This window comes from Sinohyriopsis cumingii, chromosome 17 (genome assembly GCF_028554795.1).
Source record: "Sinohyriopsis cumingii isolate HCF-2022 chromosome 17, ASM2855479v2, whole genome shotgun sequence".
Classification (NCBI taxonomy): Eukaryota; Metazoa; Mollusca; class Bivalvia; order Unionida; family Unionidae; genus Sinohyriopsis; species Sinohyriopsis cumingii.
Window position 1 is genome coordinate 57855197 of NC_142977.1, and position 23886 is coordinate 57879082.

The following is a 23886-nucleotide window of genomic DNA, read 5'->3' on the forward strand; positions in this document are numbered from 1 at the left end:
ACATTGTTTTTATTATTGTATATTTGCCTTAAAAGTTTGCATGTTATCATGGTATTATTTACTTTAGAAATTTACATTTTATTATTATTATTATTTATTTACGTTAGAAATTTATATTTTATTATTTTAGTAGTTGTTTGCATTATAAATTTATTTCACTTCTTAACAATATAAAGACATAATTTATTAATTTATTCATTATTAGAAGATCCTGAAATAGCTTTGGAAGCTGAATAATCGTATTTAATTGTATGCCTTCAGGCATTCGGGGATATCAGTCAGATGAAAACTTGGTTTGAAGCAAGAGATTTCTGTCGCAGTCTACATGGGGATCTGCCAAGCTTACACTCAACACAGGATGATGTCTTTCTATCGCAGACTCTCCTCAGGTCCGTCTTTATACGACGCAAACAACAGCTTGCACTAAACATATCAATTTCAATTATGCGTCCTGCAAATAAGAAGTTATGCTTTCTTTCTTACTGTCTTGTATTCTATTCTTTGTTCAAAATATAAAGTTGTATCTATTATTGTATGGAAATGTATCTCATTAACAAATGCATCTACGTGCACATCAGTTTTTAGTCCTATCTGGAGTTATAGTTTGAACTTCTCTTAATGCCGTAATTAAAACACCTTTGGAAGAAGATGTGTTAGATTCAATCACAAATGGAAAAAAGCATGTTAAATAAATCTTAAAATCGGGTGAACATTATTAGCAGTTGCCGAGATACAGTATTCGCAAGCATGCTTAATCAATATCCATAGTTATATGAAGTACCATCTGTACTCATTTTTATGTCGAGGCCAAGTTCAAACTGCACAGAAACAGATCTGGAGTTGCAAACTGCACCGGCAGATCTAAGTATTTGCAGTTTGTTAGGAGTGATCAGTATAACAAACAACATAGACCCTGATCTGCTTTGCGTTATGCAATCATGGTCCATCTTGTTTGCAGTTGAACTCAACTTCTAATCAAGTATTACAGTATGCACCGAGCATTTATTTTACATCTCAATACAGAAGAATATTTTTTAATACGGTTTCATTATAGAAGCTTAAAACTGACACCGTCAAGGAATAATGGTGCTACTGAGCATTCTAAGTTAGCTGGTTTTATTGTCAAAAATACAGGTAGCAAAATGCGATGTTATGTTCCTATTTGTTACAAATAATGATTCACATAACTCTCTAAAATGCAAAAAAGTGTAGTATTTAATGAACAAAAACAAAGTTTCTTCCGATATGATTTTATCTATGCATATAACCGGCAGAATCATGTTTTTTGAAGGGCATATTCAGGAAAGTATTTCTGGCTTGGACTGAATGACATCGACAATGAAGCAGGTACGTTCAATGTCTGAGTTCTTTCTTCTTGTACTAAACCCTAAAATAAATTTTAAATCACTGGGCCTAGTTCCATCAAATACAATATGTTATAACATCCAGTCTCAAGAATCATTAATTTCCATTCTGTCATTTCCAGTCATGCATGATTTTCTGAGACTCAACTCGGCATAGAAAATATAAAATCTAAAACAAAATTGCAATGAGTTTACGTAATATATTTATTGTAAAATCAAGACCTTAATTAAAATATTACATAACACAATGTTTGGAATGACTATCGATACAGTGTTTGTCTTTAAGCTATTAGTGTTGACCATGCAGTTTCTTCAGCTAAGTTGCAATAATCTTACAATAGCTGAATTGCTATAGAAAAAATACCTTAAATTTTCTTCTCCTTGTTTCTGGCCAGCGATTATCATCATTATTATCATCATTATTATTATTAATATGACTATTATTATTATTATTATTATTATTATTATTATTTAGGGTATATTTGGTCAGATAGAACTCCCACTGACTATACAAACTGGAGCCAGGGAGAACCAAACAATGCCAATGATCAGGAAGACTGTACAGAATACAGCATGTACACCAAAACGTGGAACGATAACAGCTGTTATTTGGCCCGATACTTCATCTGTCAGATCAGGCCGGGTACTTATTTCCTTATGCCTCAATGATCCCCAGTAATTCTTCAACTTTGGGTCTTTCGTCCGACGAACTTTCTTTTCTTGTTACATGTCTGGTATATAATGACAGAAGTTGGAAAAGATGCAGGAATAACAGGTTTCTCTAAGATCCCCACATTCTGGATCTTCCTCTTATGACAGTGAAAGACAAGTATACTCTCACATGATCATCCATTTAGAACAGTCAAAACCTAAGAATCATGATAGAACTTCATGTTCTCCATATATGGCGTATAGCTGTGACTGCAGTTCTGTAGAAAGCAAAACAAAAGTACACATTCAAAATATATTTTGCTGCAGTTACAAGGAAGATAATGTTAAAAATAACCAACCGTTAAAACATTATTTATGTCCGGTTTTGGAAAAACCAAACAATACATGAACCTGACATACATCTTTTTTCTTTTAAACCCTACCAGCAGTCACTATATAGCCAGTATTGTGCTGATGTACCATTAAACCATTTACATACATACATACTGTATCTGAAGTTTATGCGTAAGATATGAGAACGATTCAAAATAAAATATGTCAAAATATTGTGTTTCCATCAGCATGGAAGCTAAGCATCCGAAATAGTGTCACGTCATTCAGTAAACAGATAAAAGACTGCTATTCCCTCTTCACTTGCTTACATTTGAGAAATGATTCCAATTAAAGGTGGGGGTTGGGTTTGCAAGAGTTGAACTTAATGACTGTTGTTCATAAACTTCGCATCAATAATGTCAAGCACTGATCTAAATTTTTTTAAATTTAATTTTAGTTCAGTTAAGAACAAGTTTTTGTGGTATCTAATTTAACTGTGCCACAATTTTTCTCTCACTTTTATCTTAGTATAGGAGAGTATGAGAGGTTTATAGTTTTGATAAAAATGCTTTTGCTTTCACTGGTAACCATGAAGTATGGATCAACACGTTTGCTTTTCTTGTTTTCCACCTAATGCAGCTATACATTTTTTGAGGGGGATGTTTGTTGAAGGAGAAGGGATTGCTTTGTTTTTGTAAAATCTAAGGATGGGAATCGTATTTTAAAGAAGAGCTACCAATATTTTGTATTTGTTGTCATTTATTATAAAGTATCAAATTATTCATCAATGTTGCTAAATTTTCTCAATTACACTTGTGTTATAGGCATCACCATTCCAGCAACGACGGTTCCTCCCACAGCTAGTTCCTGTAAGTTACAGTATTGCATCTAGTTCAAGATTTAGTGCTAAAGGTTATGATATAATAGAAAGAAATCGTATTATTGACTGCGTAATTTAGCTTTGCTTTATTGAACCTTAACTGTATCTGATCCTACACTTAGACTTAAATATATTTTAAGTATTGCCCATCTCAGTCCATTTTTAAAAGTAGAATCGTAGAAACAATTAATTCTGTGACAAACTTAATTTTGTAAGCAAGCACAGTTTCATGTGTAATGTTTAGTTGTTTGAGAATATATTTGTCTATAGTTTACTGAGAACTGGGCTTATATATTCTGTAGCGATCCTGTGTGGTTCGGACCCTAGCTGGCTGTACTACAATGACACCTGCTATCGTCTGAACGATGTATCTGGACCGAACGCCACTCTGTCATGGTATAATTCCGAAGCATACTGCAACAGCTTTCTGTCACATCTTGTCAGCATCCACAGCAAGAGCGAGAACCAGTTCCTACTCGCCTTGGTGAGTATACGTTTGTACATTCGTTTGAAAGTACTGAGGGTACTCCATGATAAATTAAAAATTTAAACCCATTCGCGTTTGGACTAACTATAAAGATTGGTGGTCTGTAAATATAAGGTCTAAGCAAATGGATTTTCCATCAAAGACCTTGATGTCTAAACTGACCGGCCTGTAGGCCCAATCTATTAGTGCAACTTTGCTTTTGTCACTTGCCGTATATTGTTTGGAGTCCCTAAGCCACTGTGAAGGGTCTGTTTTAGTTTCTCGATACATTTTCGTGAAATGTGGTTTTCAATTGGGAAGTGGCGGACGAGATTAATAATGTGCTAAATTCATGCATATTAACGTCACGATCCTGCTGTTTATTTTACTATTTCTGGATTGGTGTAGATATTCCTGAAATTGATTTTTGGCTTAAAACATGATGGTGGATATGAAAAGACATTTGGAAGAATATTTTGTTTTATTAAAATTCAATCAAATTAGATTTGCTTTATTGTTGATTAATTTAAATTTCACATTCAAATTTCCAATTAAACATTTATGAAATAGAACAAAGAATTTTACTCCAAGGCCATACTAATTCATATTTAAAATCAAGTCTCTTCCAATCTGCGATGCAGTACAAACACATTAATTATTCGATAACGGGAAAGTTAAGGCGAAGAGCAAATCTGAATAATTTACATAGGTTTTTCGAACTTAGTGGTTATTTATTAAAACATAATAATAACTTAGTCAGTTGTGATACTTTTTTTAATAAAATCGCTGAGCTAGAAAACATTAGGCCTTTTTCTTCCATAAAATATTGCTACGTTGCATGCATTTATGCGCTAACAGTGCCATTTCTCATAAAGATATTAAATAACAAAGTGGTATCACAGCGTGGATTACAGCAATACAATCCGTTATATATATATATATATATATATATATATATATATATATATATATATATATATATATATATATATTTCAGATCAGCAAAAGGTCACAAAGTAAGTACTGGACTGGTTTAAATGAACTGGACTTAAATAGCTACAAGTGAGTAAAATGTTTTCTCAATAAAATTTATATAATCAGAAAATTGTGTACAATATGTAAAAATAATTTGCGAAGGATTTAAGGTGTGCACGTTTTTTCAGTTCAACTAAGGTCTTAAAGACATTTACTCCCCATATAAAAATTATTTTAATAAAAGTTAATCTCTTCACGATACAAACATGTGTTTCTTGTTATCTGACTTTGATGACCATAATTCTACGGTGAACAAATGCACCCCCTCTTTCTCTCTCTCTAAATTAATTATATAAATTATAAATGTATTGTTATGACTCTGTGGTCTTAAACTAAGTAATAGAAGGAAGTAAAACAAGCTTGTTTTGTAAAATCAACAAATTTCATTTTTTTGGTTTAAAAAAAATGAAATTTAAGAGGAACTTACAGTCTTGTAAACGAAATCACAAATAATTATAAAAGTTATATTACAAGTTCAAACGTATAGTGCATCCCGAATGAATTCCAAGGATCCTGAATGTGTTGATGTACCAATACTCTAGATGTATCACAATGATATCATCCATAACGTCTTTGAATAAATTCAAAATAATCCCAAAACTATTTGTTTTAGTCCAAATGTTAACGAGCACTTTGTAATTCCAATGAATGGTTTAAGAATGAAATCTTTGTTTACAACTTCATCCCTATATAAAAAATAAGAGACAATAAGATGACCAGGATGCAGGTAATTTTCCTTTCAAATTTGTATACAAGTTCACTTCTAGAACTTCTGCTATTTTTAGTCATGAGTGTTCCAAATTCAGTTTTGTGAAAGGACAAAAATACCATCAATAAAACATTGTCCCTATTTTGATTTCATTCCTCCTTCGGGATTGTATCTCTGGACATTTTGATGAGACGTAATATTTAAGCTCAAATGAAAAGATCTCTAATGAGTTTGACACTGACAAATATTTTCACCTTAGAAGCAATCTTGTATGAAACTGACTGAGCTAGTAGTCATCCTCTATTTTCATTTTCACCTGTTTGAAGCTCTGTATACTTATTACCACAAATCCAAACAGTGAAATGTGAAATTCCTTTAAAATTGCTGCTGCAGTCTTTGGGTGCAAATACATATATTAGTAATTCTAATTATATGGATCTCGACAGAATATTTTAAAACATTTTTCTTTGTTTAAATACATGCATAATGTACTTCATTGCTTGCATTTAATGTACAGCAATAGTATATTAATAGTATATTTCACTTTAGCCATACTTTGACAGAATGGGATACGATGTTACGCAGGACAGAATGATCACAATCACTTTAGAATCCACCCATTATTTATCCCTTAATTTTAAAGATTCCATATCATACCTAAGATAGTCAAAAGAATATATATCTAAGTTGCATTTGGAACTAAAACAAAATTGTAATCTTGACATAACAGATCTATATATTTATTCATATTGGTTGTCGAATATCAGTATGAAACGTATTAATGTCTTGACTGATTTCCTGGAAGTTTTCACACAGGGCTGATGCTCATAATGCATTGATGAGTGATTTACCTTGCAGGTGGACAGACCTATCAATCGTAAACTATAATAACTGGGAAGCCAGTGAACCTAATGATTACTTCGGCGGCGAGAAATGTGCGGAAATGCACAATTGGAACGGTTTGTTTGCTGTTATTTATTCCAATGATTGTCAGTTCCTTTTATTCTCTGAAATTGTTTCTTCTTTTCGTCTTTCTTGTTAAAAATAGCGTCGATCTTTCATGTTGTATTATCTGCTGTTAAGATTAATGAGAAGACAAAAATGGGGGGGGGGGGGAATGGAACCCTTTATTCCGTCTCTTTAGTTCCAGTGCTGTATAGCCAGACCTTAAGGCTTGATTCACTCTGGAGGTTTTAAGCCAGAATTTCACAGCCGCTTACTTCTCTAAGACCCAACGAGATAGCTTTGAACAGTGTAGACATATTTGACCTCGTGAAAGGGATTTATACGTAAAGTATTTCTGAGGTTTCTTGCAGTATTTTGAAACAAGTTATTAATGCTTTATCTATTTGCACATGTATGGTAGATTCTTTTTTAAAATACTTTTATCTTGAGGTACTAGTATTTTAAATATTGCATTCATGAACTTTGACTTTCGTCTCCTTCAGGTATGTGGAATGATGCCAACTGTAACCAGAAGATGGGCTATATATGTAAGAAGCCAGTCCATGGGAGAGCTACCTTCATCCCCACAATCTATCCTCCAGGAGGATGTTCCAATGGTTTTGTACGACTGCCAGGCGGCCGTAAGTTTTCGGACTAGAATACATCAAATTAATCGGTTCCAGAACAGAAAATTACGTACAGCATATGTTATCTTCAGAACTTTAAATTCAAACAAGAATGTACCTTGAAATACTAATAAAAATTGTTTTGTGTATTCACTGTAGTAGACTATGAGCCTGATTACAGACACGAATAAAAATGCTATGTGAACAACCATGTCCATATAATCTATCATGAGAGAGAGAGAGAGAGCGAGAGACAGACAGACAGAGATTACTTATAGGCAGCTTGTATATCCAATGAAGAAAGCTGCTATGAAACAGTTTCTTCATGCCTTTGTAATCTCAAAGACATCAGCAACATTGGTGGAATAATGTATCACAAACGGTTCTTCAGCTGTATATAGCAGTTAGAAGTTAGTTGTCTTTGCTCTTCAAAAAATTTCAGATGGTCATGTGTTGACAACATTTTAATTTCCATCATCTGCTCACTTGACGATAAAGCAATTAAAGACTTTTTCTTCAATATTTCAGAAAACAAGTGTTATTATTTAGGAGGTCTGACAACAGATACAAGATCTAACTGGACAGATGCTCGCGACAAGTGCCGAGGGTTTGGGAAATATTACGACATTGCTAGTATTGAAAGCGATTTTGAACAAGGTAATTTTAAACTTTTACATTCATGATAATATGCATAATTATCTTAAGAATATGTGGTGAATCAGCTGTGCGTACAATTAGCTGTGTGTACAATTAGGAATGTGTACAATCAGCTGTGTGTACAATTAGCTGTGTGTACAATCAGCTGTGTGTACAATTAGCTGTGTGTACAATTAGCAATGTGTACAATTAGCAATGTGTACAATCAGCTGTGTGTACAATTAGATGTGTGTACAGTCAGCTGTGTGTACAGTTAGCAATGTGACGGAGCTTTAAGGTCAGCAACTTCATTATATCTTGCGATATCAGCCTGTTGGCTATAGGGCACCCTTCTGTAATATTAATGCCATCAGTCAGCTAAATTTGTATCCTTAAATTGGTGTATAAAATATATTAGTACAAAACTTTGCCATTAATATTGATACAGCATTGAATGATCCTTCAATAACTGTAGCTGTCTTCCCACATCCTAGTCAGACACAGCGGAAAAGGTAATTAAAAGAGATAGCCTTGAATGTAAGAAGAAATACATGCCTTGGACGTAACAGATACTCCCAGAACATTCTGGTCAACAGAAACAAGATGTCAGGCAAACAACACATATTATCCTAGTTACGGGAACATATCAAGCAGATTATCACTTGAGTGAAATTGTTCAGTTTCTTTCTGAGTAAATTAATATAACATTTCCTTTCAAGTAAACTTGGCATAAGTTTTATAAAGCTAGATAAACCTGGCCTTTGTAATTTTGAATCATCACTGACAATTTTCTCTGTGTGCTTCTTTAAAACTCATTTTTTTTTCATTAGCTTTCCTGGTCAGCCTAATGAAGGGTTACACATTTCGATTTTGGATCGGACTGTCGGACCTTAGCCGAAACGGTCAGTTTGTCTGGCTGGACAATGAGCCGATGACCTATACAAACTGGGATAAGGGACAGCCCACAAATACACAAGGAGTAGGTTATCTTGTTACCACACATTCTTTATGTAGGTTGTAGTCAATCTAGAGTGCATCAGGTATGTTTCAGTTTTAAGAATAGGGCAGGTGTCAGTTCGATTTCTTGTAGATAGTGTTCACAAGGTTAATATGGATGAAGCAGTCTTATCTGTTTCACTTATAGTTTTCCCTTAGTTTTACTTTGTATGATATTTCATTAATTTCTGTTTTAATCATATTAATATTTATTGCTGCGTGTTATGGTCAAATTTTTAAAAAAAAAAGTTTTCTGCCTTGCAGACGATACATCTGCAGCGAGTTGTTGCATCTGCTGCCTGTTGAAATGATCACTGAAATAAAATACATGTATGCAGTTATCATTTTATCAATCTCTTACACAATTAATATCGTAATTAATTATGTAAATTATGACAACTGGTCACTAGTTTTTTCTTCATAAACCTCTAAGCTTCTGCGGTTCGAATGATTCTCTTAAACGTCTGAGGATAACTATGATTTTATAGTACAAATCTATTTATTTTTTAGTACAAATTCAATATTTCTAATATGCATAAACATATCAATTTTCATACTGAAAAATATTGTCACAATTTCAAAATGCGCATTATGAAGATGATGCAGTTGTGACCGTGCGAAAAGTCACTACCTTGTGTTCTATAATATTATTATCAAGTGTCACTTAGACAGTTGTATTCATCAGTACTTTCTTCCTATTTATTAGCAAACATACTGTGTTGCGATGAGAACGTTACAGCCGTTTGGAAAATGGGCCAATTTCCAATGTGCCACTCAGTTAGCATACATCTGTCAGACCAAGCAGGGTAAATATCAAAGATCTGTTGTAATATTTTCGGGTCTAAAGACAATTCCTTCAAAATTACTAATCGGGATATGTGAAAAGAATTCGGCCACATTAGTTATAAAAAAACACTACAGTTTTGTTATTTATGTTGAAGTTCTATTCCATATTAAGTATTTAATTTAAGTACATAATTAAGTACACAATTTAAGCAATTTAAAAGTATAAAATGTTTTGTACATTTTTAAGTATTTTTTATACTGTTTTAAGTATATAATTAAGTATATAATTTAAGTATTCAGTTAGTATAAAATTAAGTATAATTTTTAATTTTATAATTTAAGTAATAAATTAGTTATGCAAATTAAGTATACAATTAAGTATAAAAATTATTAGTATAAAATGGTGGTGACAAAAAGGTAATGAAATTAATTTACCATATATATGAAAAGAAAATGATACAAATGTAAAACAGAATTGTTCCTTTTGCTACTGGAACTACTTAAATTGTGGACTAAGGTTTTGAAATATAAACATTTCTCAGTAGAAAGAACTGCCTGGACTTCATCAACATTCTACTACACATTCAGGATCCACCTTTTTTTAGGTTACTGTAATTTTAAAGTGACGATTAAATGCAAACTGGAAAAAGAAAGAAGAGCACATAAGAAACAGAAAAACGTGTAGCAAAGTACAAAATGTTCAAGGAGTGCTCTTCATACAAGTGTTCATGGATATCTGATGGTACAGTATATCAAATTGTGATCCGTCCATGGCGCAATAATACGAACATATGAACATTCTTTCAACTGCAGGCCTATAGATCAATGACAAATTTCTACTCATTCATAATTCATAAATGACATATGAAAATAATAATAAAAAGTATTAATAGTGCCTGTTTTCTTAATGAAATTAAAATGGTACACAATTTCATCGGAATAATTTTTTTTCCATTCCCCTCTCTCCTCTCATGCATAAGGGGCAAATTAAAAGCAAAAATCTGGAGTGATAGAGAAAAACATATGGCACTGGATGAAAACATTAAAACTGAACTTGTACCAAGTAACGTACAGTAATCTGGTTCATCGTAATGGTATGTTTACGCTTTCCTTGGGATCTATCTACAGAGTTCATAATATCAATGATATATATTTGCAATCGCCAGTCGACAATAGGCCTACATGTTAAATTTGTCGGTTATGAGGCACACATAATGTAGCATATTTAATGCTTTGTTGTCTTTGTTTCTTAAACCTATTATAACATTCTAAACCTCGATTATTGATTATTAAATATAAAAATGTCAAAATGGTCGCCCCCATCCTCTCTCTCTGGATTATCTCAGCTAGATGCGGGCAAAAATCCATGAAAATATGAGCGTTGAGGATTTTCGCAAGTGGCATGCGTCACTAGGAGGGTGCGGACTACACTAGATGAGACCATCAGAGGGTGACGCCAAAATGACTATAAAATGTTTGTATTTTTGTGCAGGAAGGAGGTCCATGGGGGTGACACCATGAGTTACCGCACTGGGTGACACCAACCCTAGTGATGCCAGAGAGAGAGAGAGAGAGAGAGAGAGAGAGAGAGTTTTATAAACTTTAGAAATGTTAATTAAAGCAGAATAATGACTTAGACGAACTGTAAATATATTAAAATATTTTAATTACCTCTGTTTGGTTCGTCATTTTGCTTGGTTTCTATTTCACGCTGAGTTCAGGTTCAGTGTACAAGAAGCTAACCATGCTTGTAGTGCATATTTTCTTTATAAAAACCATATTTCAAGTTTAAATCATGAGTTTGTCTTATATTGATTTAATAAATGTGAATAAAAATAGAAACTCAAAAAGAAAACAATCAACTTATATTGCATATGTGATTGTGAACAACAAGAAAAATCGTAGAACTACATCTTGTAGCAGACAAACTCGCAGGAATGTGAGGAGTTCGTTCACTCGGTCAATACATAGTTGCCTAGAGTATATTGTAACTCCATTCAAGGTGCAAATATGTGTATTTGTATGTGATAAAAATAAAAATATATGTCTATTATGTACACGTTGTATACATATCTTTCGGAAGATTTTGTGCAATTCTTCATTTTTACATTTGTCAAATTTTGCTTTAAACTCTAAACATACATACATACATGCATGCATGCATGCATGCATACATACATACATACATACATACATACATACATACATGCATGCATGCATGCATGCATGCATGCATACATACATACATACATACATACCAGGCATTAGTTTTGATTACCTCATTAAGAGCCTTTTTCACGTTTTTTATTTCCTTTTTGAATGGATTCAGACAAGAACTTTTTCCACTAATTTCTATGTTAATTCAACTTTGTTCTGTTTTCATCTGCTTTTGTTTTAATTTTTTTGTTCACTATAATACATGTATATTCGATACAGTTTAGCTTACTAAAAACAGATGTCACAATCTCCTCGTGTTTTAAAACTTTGCTGCATATCAACATTTCCTTGAATGCTAATGCAAGGGAAGTTGCACCTTACCTGGTACGAGCAAGAGATGATAAATAATGTTGCTATTTATGGCACCTTACCTGCTACAAGCAAGAGATGATAAATAATGTTGCTATTTATGCCACCTTACCTGCTACAAGCAAGAGATGATAAATAATGCTGCTATATATGACACTGTTAAACTAGCAGTTGTTAAATACACTGCTTCTGAAACTTGCAATTCTACTTGCACCCCATCCCCCCCCCCCTTCTCAACTATGTTCATTATTTTGTATTTATTTCTAACACATCAGCAGATTACAATCATTGTAACAAAGAATTTTAATTGGTTCATCTTTTGCAACCTGAACATTAATAGCATAGCCTGTCAGCAGTGTATACAGAGGCAGTGGAGTTGGTTTCTTCTTTTACATTTCAGTGTAAATGATAGACTGATTTCTGAGTTTGCAGCAGACTTCTTTGGGTATCTTGATGGCTCAGCAGTAATTTCAAATTTATGATTTTTCTACGGTTTGGTGGTCAACACTGAAATGCAATTATCCTCCTCAGATTCGCCAGTATTTGTGCTGGCGCTCAAGTTATTTAATTACTTGATTACATTGTTTGGTAGAATCCCATGCGTTCTCAAGTGGGCATTTGTTCGCTGTAATAATAAGCTTAATTGTAAACTCCATCTTATTCCAAGGCATTTCGTGGAGATTGCACGAGCCGAGTGCTAATGATGTTGTCTGTCTCACTTGTTTTTAACTCTGTGAAATTCAACAACATTTCTGGAATTGAATTTGGTTGTTCTTTGGTTCAGCACTTAATTTAATGGCATCTTGTTAATGTGTTTTATTAGGTACAATAGGCCAGGAAAATGTAACCAACTGTGCTCTTTATATAGATCAACAGATAGATCTTTATAAAAATCAGGCTATCATTTACCTTATTAGAATTTGTTTTAATTATTAACTAGATTATAAACTTATAAACATTTAATCTCGTTTCTAGTCTGCTTTATTTTTTTTCTCCTCTAATCATTTGCTTAATTGCTCCACAGCTTCGTATATTCTTTTCCATGATTCTGAATTTCCGTTGCTACAGCTTTAGTGTTTTCTTTCACATACCTTTTGTTTTATAATTTTTATCAAATGATATCTATTTAGTCGTCATACCAGGCTTACATTTAAACCTTTCATCACCTATGACTGTTTGTATATAATCCTAATCCATCAAATAATCACTCTTACACGTGTGTGGGTCCTACTTACACCATTTTTACATTGTTCCACGTTTTTCTATCTCTTCTATGCTCTTCTTTCTTCAGCAGCTGTTGCATTTTGCAGCTTACATTTTATTGCCAGTCTAAATTACAGCACCCAAAGTAAAAGAATATTGTTGTTGGCTGAAAGAGTAGCAAGAAGTTGATTCAAGTAAAACACTGTTACACTTTCAATGGCTGTGCCTTCTTTATAAAGTAGTTCCAGCAGCCGAATGAAAGTGTCTGTATATCATCAGCCATCTTTCTACTAAACTCTCCCCTATATGTCATTTGGGGGAGCAGGGCATTACCCCCTGTCAATTACCCCCTGCCATTACCCCCCTATCAATTACCCTGCCATTAGCATCATTTAGACATACAGATACAAAATCGAACTAAAGCAAATACGACGAATTTAATTAAAGTGTACACAAACACAATCTGATAATCCGTGCTCAATCTATACAACAATAAAAATGATTTTAGCAGTTTAATCCTTCAAAGAGAGCAATCATTCCTGAACGTGATAATTTCTCAGCAACTTGGAGGACATCCAGTGGAACCAACTTGAAAGAAATATCGTGACTGCAATGCTCGGATTATGAACATTGTTAATGACTTTGCTAATAGAGAACACTTAGAATACTTGCGAGGGATTGCACATAACATTCAGCTGTAATCTTATAAATATAACATATTTTATGGTAATATAGCATTATGATATGATGATTTTACTATTGAATATTCCAGGACAAGTATATGTTTTCAAGGCTGAGATTCATTTACTAAAATAAAAATTTAAAATAAATTCTTTTGAAATTTATTTTAATTTATTATTTACTAAATGGTAGGGGGGTAATATACCGGGGGGGTAATTGATGGGGGGTAATGGCAGGGGGGTAGTTGCAGGGGGGTAATTTCCTAGACCTGTCATTTGGTTATCTATGTAAAATTAGCTACCAATGTGAAAACTATTTACTATTTAACATAAAGAACATGGCATATATATATATATATATATATATATATATATATATATATATATATATATATATATATATATAGAGAGAGAGAGAGAGAGAGAGAGAGAGAGAGAGAGAGAGAGAGAGTTTGCATCAATCAAAAGTAATGCATATTCATTAATGGCAGAGGGATGTTTAAAAAGGGTTATAAAATGTTCTAGGACCAACTACACTTACTCTGATAACCTTTTTAAAGCGATAAAAATGTATTGAGAATATATAGTTCATTAGAAAAACCCACTAAAACCTTCAAAACATCCCTAATGCTACAATATGGCAAGTCTGTAATAGAAGATAGCTTTATACATGTTCATACTGCAGCTATATTTAGATAATGACGTCTAAAAATCAGAGTTAAATGAGTAATAATTTTGAAGCAGGGCCATGACACTATCAGATGCACGGATTTGTCTAGTTTAACCTCTTATTAATTGGGGTTTTTTTGTCGCAGTATTGATTTCTAGTTTAATCTCTCATTAATTGTTGTAATATCCAGAACAGCTGATTGCTTGTTCTTGTATAAACCTCATTATTTATCATGTTACTTAGTTACACACTATCATTATTGTTCTCATTTCAGCTGATCGTATTACCAACCATACATCAATACTCGATGCAGTTCAAAGCTAAATCAGATAAATGTCCCAATGTCTCCCTTAAGCACATATTGTAACACTGAGCTGTATTAATGTGCGTTGTATATAGTTTGTTTCTTCCTACAGATCCAAGTATACCAATAATCATTCCGCCTTCACGCTGTTCAGTAGGTTACACGTCCATGGTGAACTCACAGAACTGTTACAAGGTTTACAGCAATGCACGTAAGTCTGGTTTCATGTGTGTGTGTGTGTGTGTGTGTGTGTGTGTGTGTGTGTGTGTGTGTGTGTGTGTGTGTTTGTGTGTGTGTGTGTGCGCAAAAACAGTTTAATCATTCGGGAATAGTAACAGATGATACATTTTACTCCAACCATTAATATATTTTAAGATCATCTGCTTATACTTTCTCCAGTAAGTATGATGTACTGATGTGTTTGCTATTAATGTTTAAATCATAACAAAGACTCTACATTAGTGGTTAGAGTGTCCACCTCAGATGCACGAGGTCCCGGGTTTTGAACCCTGGCAGATTCATACCAATAACTAACAGATACCTAGCTGGTTCTCAGAATTAAGAAAGTTGGTGTTAGGACTGGTCACCCTGGTGTCAGGATAATGCGACTAGGTGGGACATCATGCTATATGTCTCTGGCACGATGCCCCAGTGCTAGATATCACTATAAATTGCCACACTGTAGACATCATAGCGATACGACTGAATTTTATTTTGAAGTTGCATTAAAATTCCAAAACACATACTCACATACACACACATTATTGGGTAGAACAGATTGGATTTATCCAATAGTATATGCATACATGAAAAGGAATGTAATTGTAAAATAATGTAAGTCATTTGCAATTTTTCTTGGCTCAGAATGTAATACAAACATATTATCAGACAGAAAACGTCATTTTGTATCACTTTAGAATAAATCTGCAGCAAAGTGAGATGGTATTTATCAATTTTGGCATGTAATGCAAACATTTTAGATGTATTGCCATGGTATCCATAAGAAAATGTTACATGAAGGTGCTTGGAAGATAAATTCATTTAATCATCTATTAGGTGATTGTATTAAATTCATGTTTCTATGATTGTGATAGTGTTACATTCATGTTTCTATGATTATGATAGTGTTAAATTCATGTTTCTATGATTGTGATAGTGTTAAATTCATGTTTCTATGATTCTGATAGTGTTAAATTCATGTTTCTATGATTCTGATAGTGTTAAATTCATGTTTCTATGATTGTTAAATCCTGACCATAACGTTATAGTCCATGAAGATTTTTTCCATTCTCAGCATCAATACTCCGTAATGGTAAATAAGTCAACAATGTCCGCGATTATTTTGCCCATCTAACACATCGCTGTTTTCTATTTACTGCTGTTTCTTCATAATGGTACTGTCATTGAGAAACAAATCTGATCTTTTATCATAAAATGTTAATTTCCTCAAAAACAATTTTCAAAATTATGTGCTCACAAACAAAAACTTTTGAAAACAAGCACCCATGCAACCGTTATATACCAACATCTAGCATATGTTAAATTTTCTCTAAAGGAAATTAATATTGACTTTTATCTACCATCTTTACATGCTCATAAGTAGATTTCAACTGCAGACTGCACAGACCCAGAGCTGCTGAAATATAATCCGCCGGCAGATCTGGGTCCAAGTAGTTAGGAGTAATTAGGAACAAACAACATAGACCATTATCTGCCAGCGAGTATATGTGTCAATAATATCTTTCCCCCAGTGTTTCTGAGACAACATGTCTTAATCTTTGTGCAATAAATTTTGTTAAGTCAATTATCCCGGAATGCTAAAACCCTTTTGAAAACATGACAAGAAACTTGATAGGAAACCTTATTCACATGAAGTAAAGATTTATTCAACAAATTTGTTTGTTTCCTTGGGCTTTCAAACCATTTATAAAAAAAGACATATTCAAATAAATGCATTCTCAAAATATTTAGTTTTTCCACATAAAAGTTATTTGTAGGTTCATCAGATACTGGTGATTGCATTTATTTATTTCAGGACGAAAATGCTTGTGTCATCAGTATGGACTATCTTAGCTACAAACTTGCTGTCATGATATAAAATATTCATTGTACACGAAAATTCAAGAAAATTAAATTTGTCCTTCTTTTTCAGAGAAAACATGGCAGGATGCACAAGTGGTATGCAAAGCTGATGGTGGAAACCTGGCATCCATATTGAATGTCAATGAAGCAGCCTTCATACAAGTGTTGGCATACAACTTGGCTCCGTATTGGATAGGACTTTCTGATGCTAGTGTATGTGTATATTTAGAACTTCAATCCCATGCATTCTAGGAATGTTTCCACTCAGTGTTAGTCTTTAACAGAGAAGGCACATACAGGTTGGTTTGATTTGGTTTGGTTTTTGGTGTTTTATGCCACAACAGCATATTAAAGGTTATATCGTGTCGAGTCAAGTATGGTAAAGTGTTTTGCAGACTTAAACATGATAGTTGCTGATCTGAGCTGAGCTGATGATGGGAAATGAATTTGCAACCTTCATGTCATGAGTCCCTTCCTTGGCCACAGCAAAATCAGTTACTCTTGATGGCTTTCCTAACAGTATATAACTTTATTATAATATTTGCCTAACTCCCGACAACTTGTACACCCCTACTGAATTTAAAAACTAAAACCATCAAGGATACAAAAAATGCACAAAACCTTCATTCATAAGTTTACAATTTCAATCCAATTTTCACCAGCGTAGGTGGGGTAGGGGGCTATATCGCCGTCAACAATGGAAGACAGACAACAAACAGAAAGCAGTTATCTGATTTAATGCAATAGGCATTCTTTCTTTTCTAGACATCGGGGTTTTCAACCGGTGTATACTCATGGTCGGATGGGTGGCCAATCTTGTATGCCAGCTGGGGCAGGAATCAGCCTGATCATGGTGCAAATGAGGGGTGTGTGGTCGTTGACAATGCTGGGAAATGGAATGACACAACCTGTAACAGTGTCTATAATTACATCTGCAAAATAAGCTCAGGTATGCAGAAGACAATGCTGAGCATGCAAGTACATTTAAGTTTAAATATTCTGCTGGATTGTACAGCATCTGATTCGTCTTGTCTTTCAGCCAAGGGTTCGATCAAAACAACGTTTTAAAAAATAGATTTGCTTACAGCTAATTATCAGTGTTATTTCCTTTCCTTCTTCTGATAATGAAGTTTCTACTGAAAAATTTCTACTGAAATGATGCAAATAAATAATCTCCTTTGACCCAATGTTTTACACTGACTGACACATGACAAAATGTTCCAAAATATTTTGAGTTCCAAAAGAATTAAAAAAGTCATTGGACCAAAATAATCTAATTTAATATTTTCAACAATGCCTGGAATATGCATGTAGTCTTCCCATAATGCCTGGCCTATGCATGTAGTCTTCCAATTATTCCTCAATTATGCATGCAATCTTCCTATTATGCTTGGACTATGAATGTAGTCTTGCTATTATGCTTGGACTATGCATGTAGTCTTGCTATTATGCTTGGACTATGCATGTAGTCTTCCCATTGTGTTTGGACTATGCATGTAGTCTTGCTATTATACTTGGACTATGCCTGCAGTATTCCAATTATTCTTGGGTTATGCATGCAGTATTCCGATTATTGGGCTATGCATGCAGTATTCTAATTATACTTGGGCAGTATTCTGATTATTGGGCTATGCATGCAGTATTCCAGTTATGCTTGGGCTATGCATGCAGTATTCTGATTATGCTTGGGCTATGCATGCAGTATTCCAATTATGCTTGGGTTATGCATAAAGTATTCAGATTATGCTTGGACTGTGCATGCAGTCTTCCCATTATGCTTGGGCTATGCATGCAGTATTCCAATTATGCTTGGACTATGCATGCAGTATTCCAATTATGCTTGGGCTATGCATGCAGTATTCCAATTATGCTTGGAATATGCATGCAGTATTCCAATTATGCTTACCAATTCATCTTATCTTGACAGATATTCTGTAAAACAAATATACCGTATCTTTCAAATCATTGTAATGGAAGTAAGTATCTATCTGAACATAATGATCAAAATTTTTAAAAGAAATGTCACACAGTCAGTACTGAGATAAACTCCAGTCAGGAAATTCTAATTATACAACCTTAACTGTAACATTTCTGCATCCATGTACTTGCTTACATTCTAGTTTCTCCACCGATGGCCACCTCTCCTATCCTTGGGCATTGTGCAGACCCAACATGGATCATGAATGGAGGTTTCTGCTACTTCATGGACGTCAATGGAAAGGTATCATGGCCCGAGGCCAACTACAGGTGTAACAGAATTGGCATGGGCCTGCTGAGCATTCACAGTACAACTGAAAACACGTTTGTCACATCTCTTATACAACAAGCTACAGTACAGGATCCAAACTATCAACCCAATATCTGGACCGGGCTGTCAAAAGGACCTTCAGGTAGATTTTATTTTTTCTGAAACGCTGTGATAAATATGTTCTTACTGCCTATGCCATATACCTTTTACCAGTATTTTACTACTTTCCTCTCCGCAAAGGACGTCCCTCAAAAATGTGCAAAGAAGGAATCTGTAAGGTGTTAAGCTGCTTGGAACGTATGAATGTTGATAAACATTTCATTGTCAATGCTGGATAACATTGAACCACAATATTATCATGCAGCAAGTCATGCTTGCAAGAAGCTTTATTTATATTTAATGGATTATGTTCCTTGTCATAGAACAATTGCAGTTTTTACAAACCTTAATTAACACTATAGGGATTTATTCATGTTAGCTAACACAATCACTTTTTGTCAACAGGTGCTTTTGTATATAGTGATCAAACTCCAGTTGACTACTTGAATTGGGAGCAGGGAGCACCATCTGGTGTGGGCCAGACAAACCAGTTGGAGGAGTGTGTGGAAGTCAATAGATTTAGTGGCCAATGGAATGATATAGACTGCTTTGTCCACCTGGGTTATATGTGTAAAGCTCCTGTTGGCAAGTCCTTTGTTTGAATTTTTCATAAGGGAAATTTTACATTTATGTCTGCAAGAAGTTTGCTATGCCATGAATGAGTTAATGTAATAGTTCCAAGTCGCGATCAATGAAACGGCTGTCATTCTTTACGAGAGAAAAAACCTGTCCTTCGTGCTAATTGCACAGCTAATAAACTGACATAGTATTGGGAAACTGGCAACAGGCTTGCCCATGGTATTCTTTTCTAGATCATAAGGAATTATTTACGAATATGTATGTATGTATGTATGTATGATGTATGTATGTATGTGCTTTATTTCTGTACAGAAGTCAATATGAAAGCACAGAATACACTTGTATGTGCTTTATTTCTATACAAAAGTCAATATCATAGCACAGAAAACACAAAAGCATTTGACAACATTTACTGTTCATGCTACAGTTAAAAGAATAAGAAAACCTTTCAAGTAGAGGTAGTATCACATTTAAAAAGGAACTTTTTTTTCATTTGTAGTGGTTCTAACATTTTTCTTGCAATTGTATATTTTGCAGTGTCATCCACCACAGCCAGCACGCTGCCCCCAGGAAGCTCTAATGCCGGAACACAGATTACATATACCCCCTATATCATTCCACCAACTCAGTCACAGATCAATTCAATGGGATCAGGGTCGGGTGGATACACAATCAGATACCCAAATGGCTCTGTTGCGAATGGAACTGCGTTACAAACACCTTCCATCCAATATCTCAGTGAGTAATTGACCATATTAGAATTTGTCCATCTGCAAAATCAACATGAGCATGCGCATAGTTTATTAGCTATTCAACAATTATCCCCCTAAGTTAACATAATATCTTTTATTTTTTAAATATTAAATGCCTAACTTGGTTGGCAAATGATATGGGGAAACAAACAGGAGTGTACATTTCACTTCAAAAATTTTGACTTTATTCCTCAGCAAGAAGATGTCAGTTTATACGTGATTTTCTGTTTGAGAAGTCCCTTAACCAAATAATTAATTTGAAAACGAGAAATTCTGACTGTATGTGCCCATGGTTAAATATAAATATTATCACATAATGAGTACACTTTACATATAGTGTGTGCAGTTTAATATTGGTCAACCTGTTAACATATCACTTTATGTGAATCAAACTGGTCCAAAGTAAACCCATGAAATTCTTGAGTAGTATTCTTTTCAATGACTGCCTGCGATCATGGGCATTTCCTTACCCTGCCTTCTGAAACTCTTTATTTACTATTACTATGAACATTTTGGTGGCCATTTTTTTAACTGAATGCCCATGGGGCATTGGGGTAAAAAAAATTATAAATATTTTAATATTGCTAATTTACCCCTCAGGGGCTCGTTACAAATAAAATTCATGGGTATCAGTCAATCGATAGTGTCGGAGGGGGAGATGGGTATAAACCTGTAGCAGGGAACCCATCCTATGATAAACTTGGTTTAGATGCTGGCATATTCAAGTAAATAATGTCAACTCAGACAAATGCCGGTCTCCCAACTGACAGAAAGTTGTCTAACCACGACTGATTCAAATCAAATAATGCAAATATCCAGTTGCAAATACATTAAATCTAGAATGACTATAATCAGCAACATCTTCAGATTTAATACAATTTCTGCAGCCACTAAGCATTCCTTTATATGAATATCCAAGAACTGGAATGCCATCCGCTATGATGCATACATAGTACTGAAATTGACACACTTCAAGCGGAAACTTTGTAAACATTCTTACTGAGATCAATGTATATGGCTTGTCTAACCTAACCTGAGATAACTGTGATATCACACAAGAATTTCCATCAGAGATTCAGTGTTGAAAAAATAATTTAGTATGTGTCTAGAGTTATCTTGACTTGGAAGTACAGTTACTTTTTGAATTATAATTTGTAAAGAAATCTACTTTTAAATTTTACTGGTTATAGAACTGCGGATTATTAATTCAGCTAGCATCTTGGACTATTTGTATGCATAACTATCAAAAGGTGCAGCATTTGAGCCAGAATAAACAAAATTAATTCTTCTTCTGTCTCTATAACTATTTCCATTAAAATAAAAACTATGCTATAAACAAAATCTCAGATCGGTACTGATTTAATATTGAATTTGTGAAACAAACTGAATAATATCCAGCTTTTATAAGCCTTTGTGATGGGTACTGTGGAGTGATGATTAACACTGAATTTATTAAACAAGCTGAATAATTTCCAGATTTCAAATCATTATCTGTTGGAGATCTTCTGTTTATCTATTTAAATGTAACAAAATATTGATCTGAAAAAAAAGAAGAATAAAATGTTTCTTTTCTCATGTTGGTAGATCAAGAGTCCAATGACAGCCCTTCTCTGAGTGGGGGAGGAATAGCTGGCATTATCATTGGTGTTATAGCGATACTGCTAATAATAGCAATTGGGATGCTTCTGCTGAAACGGCGCTTTGGACCTGGTACTCTCTCCAGATTTGGGATCAGAGAAAATTTCGAAAATCTTTCATTTGAAAATGCTCTGTACAGCAAAAATAGTGAAACTGTAAATATTGATACAGTGGAGAAAAAGGAGCCTTCTCCAAAATCACACTATTTAAATGTAAGTCCTTCTGAAGAGGGGTCTGATGCCTAAAGTTCCACATGACCAATGGATGAAAGGTTCTGACAATAGTTATATAGTTCAGTGTGACCAAGAGATGACTGCTTCTGAAAATAATTGTATATATTCCCATTCTATGCCAGATTTACAATTAACTTTATGTCACTATTCTGTTACTTTTGTACATGTATGCTTTCGACCAAGTTGACATAAAATAAAAAGGACAAACAATTTTTTGAATTTCCATTATTCCGCTAACATAATTGAAATTATGGAGTTTTTGCTTTCTTTTATTTTAAGCACATTTGTAGTGGATTATGATCTAGTCTTGGTATTTCTTATGCTGTGTGTGCCTGGAGTGCCAAAGCTGGGTGTGATAGCGTGCCATTTTGCAGAGTTTGCAGTATTTTTTCCAAGAGTGGGGTGCTTATAGTGACGCTTGCCCAGGGTGCTGTTTCGTCCAGTGGTCCCACCCGCATGCCAAATGTAATATATCACTCTCTTGAGTTGCTTTCCACAGAGATCTATTAAAGGCAAGAGTGTGGCCTCTTCCATCTCAAAGTAAATATGAAATCTGCAGACAGTTCATTCATGGTAAAGAAAAATCAGCATGGGATAATCAAGGGAAACTCATATAACAAAAACAACGGAAAAAATATGAGAATTATGTACAATGTACCTTCCTTCTATATACAAAAGGTTATTGTTATTGTGGGAGGCATAGTTGCCACATTACGTTTGGAAAGGATTAGAGCATTTCTTTCAAGGAAAAATATATACTATATTTTTCATCATATAGTAGGAAAGAGAAAGTGTTTTGTGAAATGGTCATCCCATGCTACATATGCAAATGTATTTCTATCAAGTTGTAAATAATGCCCTCTTCACATTCTGATGACTGACCCATCTGGCAATCTTTCTGAGGTCAGAGAGGCCGCAGCTTTTTGGTAATATTTTGGTAATATTATATGGACTGCTATGATTGCAGGCAGTCTGATCTAAGGGACTGCTATGATTGCAGGCAGTCTGATCTAAGGGCAGATCCAACTGACCGGCCCAGCTCATCACTGCCTCTTCAATCCAATACACTTCATTTTGTAGGAAATGAATTTCAAATCTGTATATCTGAGAGATATACATGTATATATACTGGTTCGGAAACCAACTACAACACAAAAAAGGAATACACAAAAACAACAAATTAAGGAAACTATTCAAACCACCTAAGAAAATGCACAGAAAGAATTACACAAACCATTAAAAAATATAACAAGACACAGGAAATTTGGCAAATAACATCAAACGAAGGAATAGAACAAAAACTTAAAACTTGTATAGTCTTGAAACCGACTAGTACAGAAACAAAAGTAAAAAATATAAACTGGCTTCAAATATGGAGAAATTGTATGGAAATTAACGACACAAACAAACAAATAAAGATCTACAAATATCTTCATGATATATGG

General features: G+C 34.1%; 1 protein-coding gene across 1 annotated transcript in view; it reads left to right on the forward strand.

The window, feature by feature from the left end:
- LOC149778833 (macrophage mannose receptor 1-like) overlaps positions 1-22651 on the forward strand; it is a 113122-nt gene extending 90471 nt beyond the window's left edge. Inside the window, exons 27-44 of the mRNA XM_089939583.1 lie at positions 262-389; positions 1292-1347; positions 1840-2007; positions 3173-3217; positions 3531-3712; positions 4692-4756; positions 6297-6397; positions 6887-7024; positions 7538-7666; positions 8476-8624; positions 9348-9447; positions 14923-15021; positions 16963-17105; positions 17658-17841; positions 19013-19282; positions 19645-19824; positions 20356-20556; positions 22155-22651. Coding sequence (XP_089795709.1) covers positions 262-389; positions 1292-1347; positions 1840-2007; positions 3173-3217; positions 3531-3712; positions 4692-4756; positions 6297-6397; positions 6887-7024; positions 7538-7666; positions 8476-8624; positions 9348-9447; positions 14923-15021; positions 16963-17105; positions 17658-17841; positions 19013-19282; positions 19645-19824; positions 20356-20556; positions 22155-22453 — 2637 coding nt within the window. The 3' untranslated portion in view covers positions 22454-22651. The remainder of the gene's footprint in view (positions 1-261; positions 390-1291; positions 1348-1839; positions 2008-3172; positions 3218-3530; positions 3713-4691; positions 4757-6296; positions 6398-6886; positions 7025-7537; positions 7667-8475; positions 8625-9347; positions 9448-14922; positions 15022-16962; positions 17106-17657; positions 17842-19012; positions 19283-19644; positions 19825-20355; positions 20557-22154) is intronic.
- Positions 22652-23886: the final 1235 nt, after the last annotated feature.